The sequence below is a fragment of the Protomyctophum bolini genome (genome assembly GCF_963924005.1).
Source record: "Protomyctophum bolini genome assembly, chromosome: 3".
Taxonomy (NCBI): Eukaryota; Metazoa; Chordata; class Actinopteri; order Myctophiformes; family Myctophidae; genus Protomyctophum; species Protomyctophum bolini.
The window spans coordinates 46,738,828-46,755,467 of NC_137864.1; the positions used below are offsets into that span (position 1 = coordinate 46,738,828).

The 16,640-nt window shown below is 41.5% G+C and overlaps 1 protein-coding gene across 3 annotated transcripts in view; it reads right to left on the bottom strand.

Annotated features, from left to right (window-relative positions):
• Window positions 1-16,640, bottom strand: part of LOC308310782 (VPS10 domain-containing receptor SorCS1-like) — a 176,162-nt gene that overhangs the window by 63,991 nt on the left and 95,531 nt on the right. For all 3 annotated transcript variants that reach the window (XR_013963536.1, XM_080757205.1, XM_080757204.1), the window contains exon 4: window positions 4,636-4,794. Coding sequence is in view for 2 of the 3 variants with exons in the window: in XM_080757205.1 (XP_080613331.1) it covers window positions 4,636-4,794 (159 nt within the window). In the remaining variant the exon portion in view is untranslated. The remainder of the gene's footprint in view (window positions 1-4,635; window positions 4,795-16,640) is intronic.

Sequence of the window (16,640 nt, forward strand, 5' to 3'; positions counted from 1 at the left end):
ACTGGCCATATATGGAGCGTGTCTTGAGTGTACAGGGTTTGATGTGTTTATTTATTTGTCATGTCTGCCCTGTGCATTTTTTTTTATTATGGGGCATTTAATTAATATATTCCAATGTTCAGTGCCAAAAACACAATTACATTGTTAATCACAATTATTAGTGTGACAATTAATCATCAACTTAAATGTGTAATCAACAGTCCTAATCATAACCTGAGAAAAAGAGGAGAAAAAAAAGGATTCTATTCTCCGGATGGAACTCTTCTTTTCTCCATATTTTCACAGCTTGTCAAGTGCAATCTTATGTGCTATCTTGAGAATATAGGAATCCTTCAGCCACATTAAATCTGGCATGTTTATTTTCGGCATACGTACAGTAAACATTTAAAAACACACAGACAAGACAATAAGTATATGAACCAAACCACCCCTTATACAATTATACTCCCAGAATGCTTTGGTGCTATACTTTGAATGCTTGGATGAAAACCTGACTAACATCTACCCATTAAATGTAGACTACAGTTCGCCACCTAGTCGTGATCAGAGCCATAGAGTAAGACCCAGTTCTGACAACTCCGTTCACTTCATGGGGCAAGCGGCTCTTTGTACCTTTTCAGGCTGCATGAAGCCTGAAATTGGCTAGAAGTATTGGCTAGAAGCAGCCATACTACGTATATCCCTGGCAGCCACGCAGACTGCAGACTCGCAACGCAGATCACTCACCAGTCACCACAGTCACACTCACAGCTTGATCATACTAATATGGGGGGCAGAACACAGCAGAGACAGCGCTTCTTTCACCTGACATTATATCACTATGTGATTAATTCTCGTTTTTTCTTTCTCCGAAGTATAAAATAGGGCTTAAGTAGTTAAACTATTTTTCTAGAGCACCTACAATACATTCAAGCTGCTGCAGTACAGTGCATAATTTGACGTTAAACGTGTCGCCCAGGTCGAATGGATTTATGGGCTCGCACATTTTTAGTTCAGCCACTGTGGCTAGGTGTCATTCTTTAAAGGCCTTATTTTTAGAGGCATGCTCTACCAGCAAAATATACACAGTATGCAAGAATGATCCAACACCTTTCACTGATGCAGTTACATTTAGAACACGGTCTACACGATACACTATACACAGCTTTTGAATCATCCCAGTTATAGGAATGATACTATTGCCTGTTACAGAACAATCTGTGTTACAGTGTGGCACTGAAGGGACCAGCTTCATAGAACAGTGTTTGTCCAGAGCCATAGAGTAAGACAGAGTTAGGACATTGAGGGGGCAGAAAACAACCTGGTCACGTGGTTCATGTACTCGCATTCTGTAAACCTTTAAAGGGACAAACCAATAGAAGTCTATGTAGAAGAGCCTGGCCCTATGAAGTGAACAGAGTTGTCGTAACTCTGTCTTACTCTAGAAATACAACTAGTGTTGACTAATCATTACAAGTGGCTCTTATTTTGAAGAGGAAGAGGAAGTCGTTTCGGTTGTGGTCAAGCTGTCATGACAGTTGTTATGATGCCGGCAACAAGAACCCCGTTGATTAAAAGCGTTTAGCTTGTGTTTAATCCATAATGTTTACGATATGAAAACCATGCATCCGTGACTAAAACAATGTACACACTTTGGAAGTACATTAAACATGGAATGGAACCTCCGTGGCATTAGGTGAGTAGTTAATTGTATAAGTTTCATGCTGGCTCACACTGGTAAAATCATCAACAGCTGCTGCTCAAAAAAAACATTAACAGATAGGCTACTCTTAAATTAGTACAGACTGTTACTGTCACTGCCTGCAAAAATGTGATGTTAATAATTGAAGTTCACTTAGCCTGCTTATATCATAACCTTAAGTGCTTGCACTTGGAACTGTTTGGCCGCCGTGCCAATTCTTATAAACATTTTAGTTCATTGGTTGAAGTGGGAACACCGTGCACTGTGGTGCTGAAATGTACTGTAGCCTACCGTATGTTTCGGGTGACTTGAAAATGGGATGCAATAGATCTTTAACTTCTGGACCTGGGGTAATTTTTTCACCTTAAGCTAAGGCACGGCTGAATTAACGAATGAATCCATTCATTAATACGTGGCACTGAATGTGTTTAAATAAATAACAACAAGTTCACATGTTGCATCACGATGCATTCTGATGCTTGTAGATTGTAGCCAATTTCCAAATTTGACGTCAAGTAGGGCTTACGTGGTTAAGTCAAGACTTCAAACGAATACGTCTAGTGTAGATTAGAGGTGGTGCAGTAAGAGCTCAGCACTATTAGCAATACAGTATGTACAGATACAAGAGCATGTCGGAATGAAAGCAGTGGACACGGAGGCCTTATAACATCTCCATTAGGGATTCTCCAGATAATTCCCTTCCCACAAGGGAGACCCGGGATTGAATCCAGGTGCGGTTATGGCATAAACACCACAGGGGATGCTGGCACTGAGCCCCTGGTGGCATGTGGGGTTGGCAACTTGGCACAGATACCGTGGAAGATAAAGAAAAGGCATCTGAGATAGGATCTAATGATGATACTGTACTTTATTTATTATAGCTATACTGAGTGGGAAGATTAGAAGATATATATGCTAGTGGTGCTGGGCCGTCTGCTGCACAATGGACACTTTTCCACAGCAGCCAGCCTGGCGTGTCATACAGTAAAGGTTGAATGCAGTTTAACCAGATGAACCCCATGAACAGTAGCTCTACAACCTCTACAACCAGGAAAATACATTTGGTAGGGGGGAAAAGGAACCCCTATTTTGTGTTTTAATTAAGCATTATGGTATACTTTGGCTATTGAAAAATAGCAGATCTACAAGCTCATAGCTTGTTGCGAACGCAGTGAGTACTAACTATGAGACCCTGCAGATCATGTCTATCTGTCTGTGTGTCTGTCTGTCTGTGTCTGTCTGTCCCGCTGTTACACCGCCTGCCCGCCTGTTACACTTAAAAAAAATCTTAAAAAACCCCAAATATGTACGAGCTGCGTTCGCTCCCCGCGTTTGCGCGTCTTACTTGTAGGTCTGCTATTTTTTTTTAATCGTAGAAATGCGGCACATGGATCTTTGAATATATATTCTTTCAGAATACTTTTTTTCTTTTTTTTTTCAGGTCAAAAGGGGTTAAGGTAAAAATATCATTAATTCCTGTAATGTTTCATTAAGGGGTCGCTGTGTATACCGGCATGGACAACTCCTGTACACTTCATAATTACTCAAATTAGAAAAAGCTCTATATAAACACGTACACTAATGTGTACTTTACCAGGTAACAAAACAAATCATTCAGGCAGCTTTTACTTCCAGTACTGATTATGGTGATATGATATCATACTGGATCACCAGAACACAATAGTATTTGTACTGAGGTGTCCTTCGCACGCATCATTGTTTAATGTATATGATTGGTGATTTCCCAGAACTGAGGCTTAGTAGAACCTCCTAAGAAGGTGCCCAAATTGGGTTCTGAGAAACGTATCTGAAATTGAGCTGCATAGCTCAATATGCAAGCAAATCCAGAACCCGTGAAATACGAAAAGAGCCTTTATAGACGACACACTCAATCATCTTTTCATGCCGTGGTCTCTGCGGGAGACTGCTGTAGCTGTCTATAAGCCGTCTGTGTGTCTGTCTGTGTGTGCGGAGCTAATCTTGCAAACCGCTGGAGCGATCAGCGCCAAATGTCTTATGCACATCACTGCCAGAAGGCCACAGAACTACCTCCACTTTTTTTCCCTTCCACGCTTTATACTTTTTGAAATATTTAACTTTCATTTCATAATGAAAGTCAATGGGTCTCTTATATAGGACTGAAACCTTGCCCAAAACTCTGTCCATAATTGCCACCGCAATTATTTCCGACTGGAACGAGGGACGTACCGTATACAGCACACGTCAGAGCTGCTCTCTTCTGTTCACTATGGCTACTTTCTTGTCTACTGTCTGTGTAAATTTCCACCTGAGAACTTGATCCTTCAACTTGCCGTCATATTGAAACTGTTCTTCGCATCCATATGTGTGCCATTTAAAGTGCAGACATACAGTACACTAGCTATACTGCAACGAGTGAGTAGCCTACTGTAGTTTCACAGAGAAAGGGGGGGAGGAACAATTGCTTTGATCGTTCCATTTATGAGTTCTAATGACAGTGACAGCGAGTCCCCGGCTTGATTCCCAGCCAGCAGACAATTTGCTGCATGTCACTCCCATGTTCTCTCTCTCTCTCTCTCTCCGCTCTCCATGTTCCGTGTGTCCCCTATACACTGTCAAATAAAGGCTCAGGAAAAACTTTAAAATAAAATAAAATTATAAGTTCTAAAATAAAATAAAGTTGTACAAGGCTGGCTGGCACAGGAGTTACACACCAATTTGTGTGCCTCTCCTTCCCTCCGATCAAAGGATGCTCGGAGCGCTTGCTCACATTGAAGACAATGCCAAAAACGCAAATGCCTTTTCACCAATGAATTGTAATGAGAGCATTTGCATGAAAGCCTCTCACATCGATCCAACGCACTCTCGGGACGGCATGCTTTCTTTGAGAGACTCGGTTGTTCAGCGGCACCACCACCACCCCCACAAACATCCCTGAGCACGCACACACACACACACAGGCTCCGAGCTCTCACCTTCTGGTCGTGGCTGTAGGCCAGGATCCAGTCCTCCTGCTCTGGGTGGAACAGCAGGCTGAGGATGTAGAAGCTCAGCCGGTACTTCTGGTAGGTGGCTCCCTCGTCGGAGCTGATCAGGAGACTGCTCTCTATCTCTGGATCCGTTAGCAGCATGATCTGAACCAATCAGAGGAAGAATGGAGGGCGTTAAAGGTGAAGAAAGTGATTGTGTTACTAAAATAAGTGTTCAGCTCTTCATTAAACGGACATAGTTTCCATTACCTTGGACGGCAGGGAATTTTAGATTCCCTAAAAGGGCACTTTTGGCAAAAGAAAATTCAAAAACAGGGGATCTACAAGTTCACTCGACACGCTGAGAGCTTGTAGATCAGCTATTTTCAGGGCGTGACCCCACACTCTTTACCTATACCTGAAGATGACATGGATTTCTACACATTGAACACAAAATGTTCGTCTCTTTCACCATAGTAAAACATAGTACATAACAACGTACAACGAGGGAGGGCTCGTCTGAGAACGACCTAGAGAGAGAGAAAGGCAGGGGCTGAAGCCACCTCTGATGCCTATGTGTGCACGTGCATGTTGAACGGCCGCAGATGATGTGATCGGTAGACAGGTTTCTGTGTACCTTCCACAGATCTGCTCTGTGACACAGAGTGTAGACAGAAATGGTGCACTTATTATTTTGTGCAAATGTGTGTCATAATGGCTATTTCCCCTACCATAAGCCCTCAATGTTGGGTTTTAGTGCTAATTCGCTTATTTCCATCGCTCAAAAATCATAATTTTTTTAATATTCAGTATATTCAGTCCGACGTCATTTTGTAGTGCTACGTTACGTCCGGGTCCAAGTGGCACCAGCTCCCGTGCGCATCCCATTGTAAATAGAATATCTAAACGCGTGAATCTTTTTACAATGACGTTCTTTTTCAGAAAGGAAGCCATTGAGGGTTAAAATGGGTCTTAATGCTTCCAACTCGAGTAGAATTATGAATGTTTTGTACAAGTGTCCATGACAACAGAAATATATGATGTGGAGACAATAAAGACTATTATTATCATTATTCAAATCCCTGTGAACCATGAAACGTCTCTTATCAGGGCTGTGTTAGGAGTCCACAATGCCTGGATGCGTGTTTCATTTCTCTTTTTACTTTCTACTCGACTATTATCCATTTGCTCTGTAAAATATTTCGGGGGAATATTTAGAATGTGTGCAGGCTTGAGTATGTTGAATCTAGTTTGCATTAATGAGGATTTAGTTGACACAATGAAATAAATTGGCGATAGTATTCCGTGTGGGGCAGACGGCCTGTCACAGCCAGATTTGGGAGAGCAGCGCAGCTTTGTTGTTGCGAGGAAAGCGGTAAAATTAGACTTTCGTGGTTGTTTTCGTCTCAGATTTAGTCCGACGTTCGTCACAGTATAACTCTATGGGGACACAAAAGCGACACAAAAGTAGGACCCGGAAGTATCTCAGGAGGGGGCGCTCACGTCACAGCTAAAATACTGAATATCCTCTGTCATAATGTAAATAGTATCCCAAGTGGCACACTTGGAAATAAGCTAATTATTTCCATTTTAATTAGGGGAAATTTAGCCAATAACACACGTTTGCACAAAATAACACCTGGACCTCTTTGGTGGGGACGTAACAACTACAAATAAAGGTAAGAAAGCCTTCTAGTCCGAAATTCTCCTTTAATGGGAATTTAATATTTGTGTCGGAGCGAAATAGCCAATTTGCTCGTCTACATATGACGTAAATTCTCCATTCATTGTCAATGGCATTTTATGTTTGTGTTAGGACAAAAATCTACACTATGAGTATGAGTGCCCCTCAAAAATGTAAAGAGTTAGACATGGTGTCATCTTATAATGAGCATTATCGAGGCCCAAATCCATGAAGATAAGGTTGAAAATGGGTAAATGGAGGGATAGGACAGATGGTGGCCGACATTCCTAAAACTTTGTGTCTTGTTTGGTTCTGTTACTTCTTCATTGGGTAAAGCCCTTTCAAGCTGTAGGCAAGTCATTCAAGACTAATTACCACTTCAAAACATTTACTCTGTGAAATGCATTATAATGACTGCTGATCCCCATTAGTATCCACAAACTTAACATTTTCTTGCTGCCAGATATTCACCGGTTATTAAACAGCTCAATTATTAATTTAATGTGCTCCATTCAGCTTGCTGATATCGCAGTCGCTGTGATACAGCCACTCTTTGATGCATCCTATCTCGTAGCAAAATATGTGTATATTTGTGTCAACAAAAGGGGCGGTTTGTCGTGTTTGTGATGTTTGGGGGGGGGGTGTGTGTGTGTGTGTGTGCGTGCGTGTGTGCATGTCTGTGCATGAGTGTGTATCTGTGTGTGCGTGTGTGTTGTTAACTTGTGTGAGTGCCTGTATGTGTGTAACTCATTCTGATTTCTCCAGTGTTTTTTCCCACTTCTTTCCCTTCATTCTCAGCGTCTATGCTCAGTCAGGCCTTGAAAGCATTAATTTCCCATGAGCTTTCTTTATTTCTGGGAGGTCCACCACTCTTTGAGGCCATGCCAAGTTGAGAATGGTAAAGGGAGAAAAGGATTCACAGATAAAATCAGCCACAAATATAATTGAATCATCGGAGCTGAACAGTTACAAACGGTCTTATCATTAGCATAGATGTATATAAGGAATGCTTTTGCATATGTGCATGAATCATGTATGATATCTGGAAGAAGTACTCCGATTGTTTACGTAAAACGACAGTAAAGGATGAACAAGTGCAATTGGTGGAAAGTGATGAAACAATAAATGAGCACGCAAAATTGAAACTGGTAAATCAAGGTCTCTTTCCCGAATGGACAACATTCGGGTCCCACCTGAAAATGGATTTTCTACGCTTGCTTGTTGGGGGCTTGTGGGGGGATATAAGCCCCAGGGGTGCCTATTGTTTGTAATGATCCATTAGTGACTCCAGGTCCCCCCCAAAATGGAGGTGTTGGGTGGCCTTTGTGTGACAGGCTATTTAACTGGTCATTGTATCCGTGCGAGGCTGCATGAGGCTGATATTCTGCAGAGCCAAGTCACTGGCCATGTACACTCAGAGTTACAAATGGATGTTATAAGTAAAGTAACACTGAGGATGTTACTGTGCAGTGGCAGCCACCTTTAAAGAGACTTCAATATAATATTTCCATCCATCCATCTTCAACAGCTTATCCGTAGTCGGGTCCTACCTCCTGGGGGATCCCGAGACGTTCCAAGGCCAGTGAGTCGATGTGTTTCCTCCAACTGCGCCTTGGTCTGCCCCGGGGTCTCCTCCCAGTGGGACGTGCCTCAAGGACCTCCCTAGGGAGACACCCGAGAGGCATCCTAAGCAGATGCCCGAACCACAAGCTGGTTCCTTTCCAGGCGAAGAAGCAGCGGCTCTACTCCAAGTCTCTCTTGTGTGATTGAACTTCACCCTATCTCTAAGGGAGATGCCAGCCACCCGTAGAAGAAAACTCACAGCTTGACACTTCAGCACTTTTTGCATATACCTGGCCTACAGGATTCGTCCATGGATTCGTCTATAGGAAGTGTCTGAATATCACATAACCAAATACTGAATCGAGCAACTTAACAATTGTCTGGGGTGTTCACAAATGCCAGAGTAGACGATAAAATGATAACATTTTTTTACTTTTTTTAAAGATTTCTTTGTGGCTTTTTATGTTTTTATGATAGATAGGACAGTAGCCTGACAAGAAATGGGTAGGGAGAGATGGGGAGTGACATGCAAAGCAAAGGTCGCCTGGATCGGGACTCAAACCACAACGCCCTGTCAGGCAACTCATGGGGCATGGACCGCTACGCCAGCAGTCCAGGCCCAAAATTATTTTGAAAGTGAAATATCCCTTTCAGTAACAAATCTGAGCACATCTTTGACAACTTCTTTACTTCTGCAAACCTGTGAAGTGACAATAAAGCTGATTCTGATTACCGTATTTAAATGTTCAGGTTCTGCCCTATGAGGGATATGTATCTAATATCATGTCCATGTCCAATATCATGTCCATGTAATATCTGTGTATCTTTCAGGCTCTGCTTCAGGGAATTTGTGATCTCTGTGTCACACTGCTGAACACAATGCATTTTCATTGAAATATATGTGTTTCATGTCGACGAGAGACTGACTGAAGTACAGTAGAATAGCGCTGAAAACCACGTTATCCCAGAGAGCGTGTGTCAAACCAGTTCTTTATGCTGTTTCTTGGTTATTCTGCTATCTTATTCTGTTATCTATCGTGACTTGAAATGTCCTGACAATGGAGGAAAAAGGCTGTGTTCATATTCCCAGGCCACTGCAGCACATTGCGGACAGATTTACAGAGAGGTCTCACAATCCAATTACAAAAATGACTGTGTGAAATTGAAAATATGGACCTAATTTCATTAATATTCTATCTCTGGCTATATACAGCAGCGGTGAAGTTAACTCAAGTATTTCTTACAGATACTGTATCTTAAATGTCCTCCTCCAGTTGGCATAATCGCTTCATTAAACTTTGTCATTTTAAACCTCTTTGGCCTCATAATTTACTGTCTCTTGCATGCACACACGTGTGCAAGCATAGCCACACGCACGCACGCATGCACACACGCTCGCTCGCTTCTACCTTCTTCCCATTGTCTCCCAGAACGAGTAGAAAGTAAAAAGAGAAATGAAACACGTATCCAGGCATTGTGGACTCCTAACACAGCCCTGATAAGAGACGTTTCATGGTTCCCAGGGATTTGAATCCAGACTGCAAGTCCTTGGAAAAAAAAAAACGAAAAAAACATTGCATAATATATGCTGAACAAAGACACCACTGGGGGTGTCTTTCTTTCTTTCTTTCTTTCTTTCTTTCTATAAATGTATCTCTAATTAGGTTTTATATGTTTTTCACATGGTTTTGGACAAGGCGATACAAAATATAATTATTTTAATTATGTTTTATATATTAGTTTGCTCTGTAAAATGTTTGTATTCTAGCATCGCTGTCCACATAAGGTGGATAAGGGTCTTGGACAGTAGGCCTACTTAGCTCTTCCTTGGACCTACCTGTGGATACCAGGGACAAGAAGTGACTCACTTAACTTTTTCAGTCACTGACTTTTATCTTTTTGCTTGTGTGTTTTTCTAGCATCTTAACTAATGTTCATAAGTATATCATGCACATTATACATCTGCTGCTATGCACCTTCATATCTTATCTCGGGCATATGTGTAGATAAATTGTCTTTTTTTGTTTTCTTGTTTGATCTCCTCTCTACCCTCTTTCTTTTTCCCCTTCTTTTCTTGCTATGCTATACTATAATAATGATACGATGGGAATCATGCACGAAAACTAATTTCACCCACTATTGTTTTGACTTCTGTAAACCCTTTCTGATTCTGACTCAAATCACTCAATCAATCCTCTCACAGTGTGCACTGGGAGGAGGAGACCAGGTAAAAATGAAAGTATGGAATCTCTAAACAGCTGTTTGCAAATGACTTGTTCAGCCTCTTTTGCATGCAGTCATATTAAGAGACTATGGGATTTCAACGAGGCAAAGGCCGGCACACTTGTCACGCTGTTATCTTCAGTAGATGAATAACATTAATCCTGTAACGATCAGCGTCATGCTGCTGTCCTACTGAGTCCCTTTTTTCCACCCTGCTTAAAATGAAACTCATCGCTGTCAGACAGAAACCTTATATCTCTGCATTTCTTCCTATGATGTTTTCTTTGTAAATCAATGCCCTACTTCTTTGTACCAGAGTGTGGCACAAATGTAGGAAAATTGGCCAATCTACAAGCTAACAATGTGTCAAATTTTAGAAGATTAAAGTTGAAGTGGATCTTGGAGCTTTTGACTAAATAATAACTATATTGGATTCATTGCAACCACAGGTTATTTTTTTTTTTTCCTGAAAAGTAACAGTACAAGGTTTCTGCCCAACAGCGACAAATGTAAGGTAATTTTACACATTGTACTGTAGGTTAAACTTTAACGCATAACAATCCCAAAACACAACCTCACGTGATAAGGTTGCAAATTTACATAATGTTTTTACATGCTACAACTAGAGCCTAGCTATTCATCATTTCCATATTCCATATTCCAGTTCATTTTGTAAATCATCCCACAGTGGTGAGCATTGTATTTAATTGTATTTGAGAGTTGGCGTTTGGGTGTCTTTGGAGTGGTCGGCTGCCTCAGCATGTGCCTCACGTACGAGGCACCACAGTGATTGATGAAGTGGTGTTTGAGGGTCTGGTCTGCGTACCATGGCCACCATTACCCAGCAGGAGTTTAGCTAACAAATGACTAGCAAATGACCAGAGATAGTTAGCATTATGGCACCGTGACGAGAGAAATATTGACTTATATTGAACAGGGGTTCTCAACCTTTTGCGACTCAAGGCCCACCTGGGTATGGGTCAAGATGGTGCAGGGCCGGCCCACATAGGGCCCGAAATAAATGTAATACTTGTATAAAGAGGAATTATTCAGCTTTTCAAAAGGCTTATGATCAGACTCAGTCCCTTTTTTTTTCTTTTCCTGATGTTTGTCCATAGCATAGAGATTTAATTGTGGCTGTTTTCTGAGTGTTTCCAGTGCATTGGGAGTGGGGCCCACAGTCTGCTGACCAGCACTGGGTGTGACAGACCCCCAATTAAATCACTGTTGTGATGTTATTGGCACATTTTGTGCTTGTTAAGCCTCATTTGACTATGCCAGTAATTTGTCAGCTAAACATGAACGTGTCAATGAAGAAATCTAGTGTATGCATTTTAATTCATAGTATAAGCTATTTGGGCAACACCTGCCTGGCCCACTGGGAGGTGCTCTGGGGCCCACCAGAATAGGATGATGATAGAGGCTGCCGTGCCCATGGCCATATAAGTCCCTATGATATTATGATATGTGTATGTGTATGTGTGCATGGTGCCTTCACTTATACACTGTACTTTTAGATAACTTACTGCAGCTTATTTTCAATTACTGTAGTAAGACTGTAGTATAAAGAGTTAGGACTATACTCTGGAGTTGGCATTATGGTGGCAATTTTTTTGTTTTTGTCTGGGCAATAATTCTTAGGATTTTATGTGCCTCTTATAGACTGCTTGGCTCTGAAAGAGAATAGCAGCAGATGCTATTAACGCTTAACACTGGCTATAGTCCATGATTATTTTGGTTGGCAGTCAAACAGGGATAACATTGATAACGGCATGACATCATATACTGTACATCATCTGTGCCCAAACTTGGTCAATGTAAGCCCCATTGTCTTCTATTATAAAGTCAGGTTTTTTGAGAGGCACTAGCCCCTCCTATGTCCAGCTTTTGGTGTGTGTCCACAAACTTTGTCCTACACAGACATTCCATTCCCATTGACAATGCAATGAATGAAGAATTTTCTTCACGTCATAGTGTCAGTGAGCAAATAGACAGTGTCTATTTTACGGCATGTGTGCGTGCGTGAGTGAGTGAGTGAGTGCGAATCAAATGAGGGCCCGTAGCGTAATGCATAACATGCTGGGGGTAAGATCATCCTCTGGGCCATGCAGAACTGATTGTCATTATTGGAACAGGTCTGCTGAGGAGATTATATGAGCTCTTTTTCACAAGCGAGTGATAAATGTCAGTAGTAACTAGTAACGAGGGGAAGCACAGAGTAAAGGTCTCATCATCTCCAGGGACCACCGCCTTCCCATTATCAAAGAGGCTGAGAGAGAAGAAGCTAAGAGATGGGTATTAATGCAGTGTGACACATGCTGTACTGTACATATACAAGGAAATATGTAGCTGATAAAGCAACATCTGTCACAACACAGCTTTGTCGTACCATCATGTCGTTATATTGATTTTAAGATCTATGTTCATGCTCTTCTGCCCAACACGACACAACTATTTTCCAATATATTCTTGCTTGTCTTGAGCCGGTTTCACACAACGCACTGCAACTCTGAGCGTGCGCGTGCGTGCGTGCGTGCGTGCGTGCGTGCGTGCGTGCGTGCGTGCGTGCGTGCAACTCTGAGCAATGCACTGCAACTCTGAGCTTACCTAGACATTCCACAGAGGCACTGATGAGAATTCAAAATGTCCGGATCGCTATGACCCTGACATGCAGCAACGGACGCTACTGCGGCTAAGTAGCCAATTAAAGTAACCAATTAAATATTTAGTGCTGGATTGGGAGAATTGAATTCCAGCTCCAACATGCAAGACGCCGCGCCATGAAATGCATTCCTTTCGCCATCCATATGATAATGTCTGTTTGAGTATGCTAAACCTGCCCATCAGACAGTGGCCGTGCATGTTTATTAGCACCATTAGACACCATGAGGTATCGTGCACAAAGGGTTGTGTGTTTTGTTTTGTTAAGTAGGGCGGGGGACCCAGTGGGAGATAGCAGCGTGATAGATTGGACTGAGGGTGTATCTTGAGGGGATACATGGTTGTGAATATTATTTATGTAATAAAGTAAGGATAAAGCAGTTGAGGCAGTTAATTATTTTGCCAGTTTTTATTATTAGTAGTTAAGTTTCATATTCGAGACAAATACAGGTTTGATGTATTTCAACACCGTTTATCGTTTATGTCTTTATTTTTGCATAAAGATATATTTTCCCCCCCGTATTCCCCCTCCGCTCTTTTTCATAAACTGCACGTGCATTATCTTAATGTTATATGTACAACACGCTTACATTACAAATTCTTTAACGGTTTGACTGAACTTTATTTACAAAGTCCTTGGTGGGTTGACGTGCATTAAGGGTGGATCTATGAGAGACTCCGTGTCAAACAGTTCACATTCCTGTGCATATTTATTTCACATCTCATTTTCACATCGGTCGTGTCCTGAAGACGGAAATTAATAAAGAAGAAGATTGCATCTCATCCTCACATCTCTCCCTGGTGCCGTTAAGGAGCTAAGCAGTGTGCCTCCTGCACCCTTTCATAAAACAATATTTCCAAGAGGAGAAAACACATCTACCACAGGTTACAAATTACAATATCTTCTGCTGTGTGTGAAAGGCCAACTCTAGACAATGTCCCCCGGAACTCTGATTCTCTGGACACTCTCAAGACTCGGAGTTCATATTGTCATTTCCTTTTATCTCCTAATTTGATTTTTTTTAAATTATGTCTGTGAATTAATGCCGTACGTACTTACGTAGTTGTACAAGAGTGTCACGCAAAAGTTGCGAAAATAGCCAATCTACAAGCTCACAATGTAGGTGTCACATCGTGACGTGAAATTGTTTTATTGTTTTGTTTAGTTTGTGAAAGTGGTTGCATGGGTCTTTAGGTTTTATACATAGCCTATTTAACCAATGAAAAGTATTAACAAGAGTTTGTGACTAAATAAGATCTACATTGGGGCCACGTGGAGAACACATTTCCTGAAGAGAATGTTTTGACATCATTATGTGAATTGTGAAAATGACTTTGGGTGCAGCGGGATGGACTGAATATAGGACAACCAATACTCTATCATGAATGTTTGATTTCTGCCTTTTGCATGTTCTGTAGTGGGATTCCACATTTACCACTCTCAACTTTCCTGCTGTCTAGCTGTAGAGAGGGAGAAAGACATATTGTGACAAGTTGCCCACTCTTTTGAAGGATCATACCAGCATGACGCAATGTCTCTGCTCCTCACACGGTGGTTTGCAATGACTTTAACATTTTCTCCTGCCAACTTGATACTTACTGAAACTTACAGTAAGCCTACCAGGGCATACAGCACCCCATAGTCTACCTCACAGTCTCCACAGTGCTTCTGAAAGACTCTCGACACAACTTGGACATCCACAAATGGCACACAATTATTATGGTTACCTACACCATTACATGTGAGAAGTAGTTAATCTCTTTTAATGCTACTAACCTCAGGTTAGTAGCAGTAACCTGGCACCTTCCAGCAGCTATGTACTGTATTAGTGTACCAGTGGTTCCGGGGATCACCACCAGGGGTCTTTGAGGGAGGTCCAGGGATCCTCAGCAAAATGAGGAACAGTTTAACAACCCTCAACTGTGTGTGTGTGTGTGTGTGTGTGTGTGTGTGTGTGTGTGTGTGTGTGTGTGTGTGTGCGTGCGACTCTTTTTAAATAATTTGTGGGGTAACTCTGCCAGTTTTGGGGTCCTTGACATGAAAATGTTTGAGAACCACTGGAATGTACATTATAATACAGGACCTCACAAAGTATAGTCACTTCCAAAATTGTAACTATACTGAATGGAGATATGGTTGTAAGGAGGCATGGAAAATACTCAAGAATACCTTTGCTGCATGCTCATTCAAAGCCATGTGCCCTCCACACACATAATGCTTCAGTGCAAACAGCTTTTTAAATATCAAATGAGATACAAGCGCTACTGTATATATTGATCCAAGGTAGTTGAAGCCTGCAGGCAGTCTGATCACTCCCTGACATTTTAACTCACACTGACCTGCTGCACTACTTCATGCTTTTAATTATTGCGTTTAGTTATTTCTCATCATTTTGGACCATGGGCTATAGCTCATATCGTACGGCATACTATAGCACATACGGCATACTATAGCACGCCGTTTTTAATAATAAATAATGGTTAGAAGCTATTTTTCAACAGCCAAAAGTGTCAAATAATGGTTAGAAGCTGTTTTTCAACAACCAAAAGTGTCAAATAATGGTTAGAGAAAGTTTAAAAAATCAAAGCAAATACAGGTAATTCGAAAATGTTATTTTTGTACTTTTGTGTTTCTCTTCTTTATATATTACTTTACTGTTGAAATGTAAAATTAACATTTTAACCAAAGGACCTGTAAATGACAACACAAAAACTAAGGCACTGGTGTCGTACTTCTGGTTTACCGGAACGGGGTGCAACTCCCTGCAGTGCCCTGCTCAATTTGTTGTATTTACATGGTTCATTGGTCCATGGTCTCAGAGGTCATCGTTATAGTCTTCATCATTTTTGAGGATTTAAAAAAGGTGAAAATCGAGGAAAATGTTGCGGAAAATTGCAGAAAAAACGATGGGTTATAGCCCATGTTTTTAGATTCTTTTTTATTTTTTATTGCGGAGTATTGCAGAGTATTGCGGAGGAATTACGGAGTGTTGCGGAAAAATTGCGGAAATTGCGGAAATTGAAAATTGTGGAAATTGCGGAAATTGAAAATTGCGGAAATTGAAAATTGCGGAAATTGGAAATTGCGGAAATTGGGGAAATTGCGGAAATTTTGGACCGTGGGCTATAGCCCACGATTGTCAAATCATCAAAAATGATGAAAAACGTCGTGCTATAGTATGCCGTACCATATGGGCTATAGCCCATGGTCCAAAATGATGAGAAACGAGGATAACTTTTTTTTAATTTCTGGATCAGGGCTGCTGTGTTAAGTGGTCAGATGGGTGGGCCGTAAGCATTTTCAGAAAATGCTTATTTTGTGCCATATTTTATATTATGATCACTCGATTGTGTTCCGGCTTGGATCAATGAAACTAGTACTGTACGTCAAATTCGTATTCATCAGTATTGGGGTGACTGTGGCTCAGGAGGTATGAGCAGGTCGTCCAATGATCCATGGTTCGGTGGTTCGAATCCCGGCTCCTCCTGTCTACATGTTGAATAAACTTTGTTCAAGACACTGAACCCAGATCCTGATGTGCCTTGCATGGCTTCCGCCACAATCGGTATATGAATGTGTGTGTGAATGGGTGAATGTAATGCGCCTTGGATAAAGGCACTATAAAAATGCATATATAAAGATATATATAAAAAGGCACTATAAAAATCCAATCAAATGAGGCCAGGCCTCATTTGATTGGCTTGGCCACGCTGCCCGTGGAGAACACACGCGTTGGAAGGCTTATAGATCTGTGTTCAAACGGTAATGAGGATTCACACAAATGAAAGGAAACAACACGACATGAACAACATGTTTGAGTTCATTAACTGGAGGCATCACCAGTCGCAAGTGGCGTGCTGAAATGCACGGGGTCCAGGA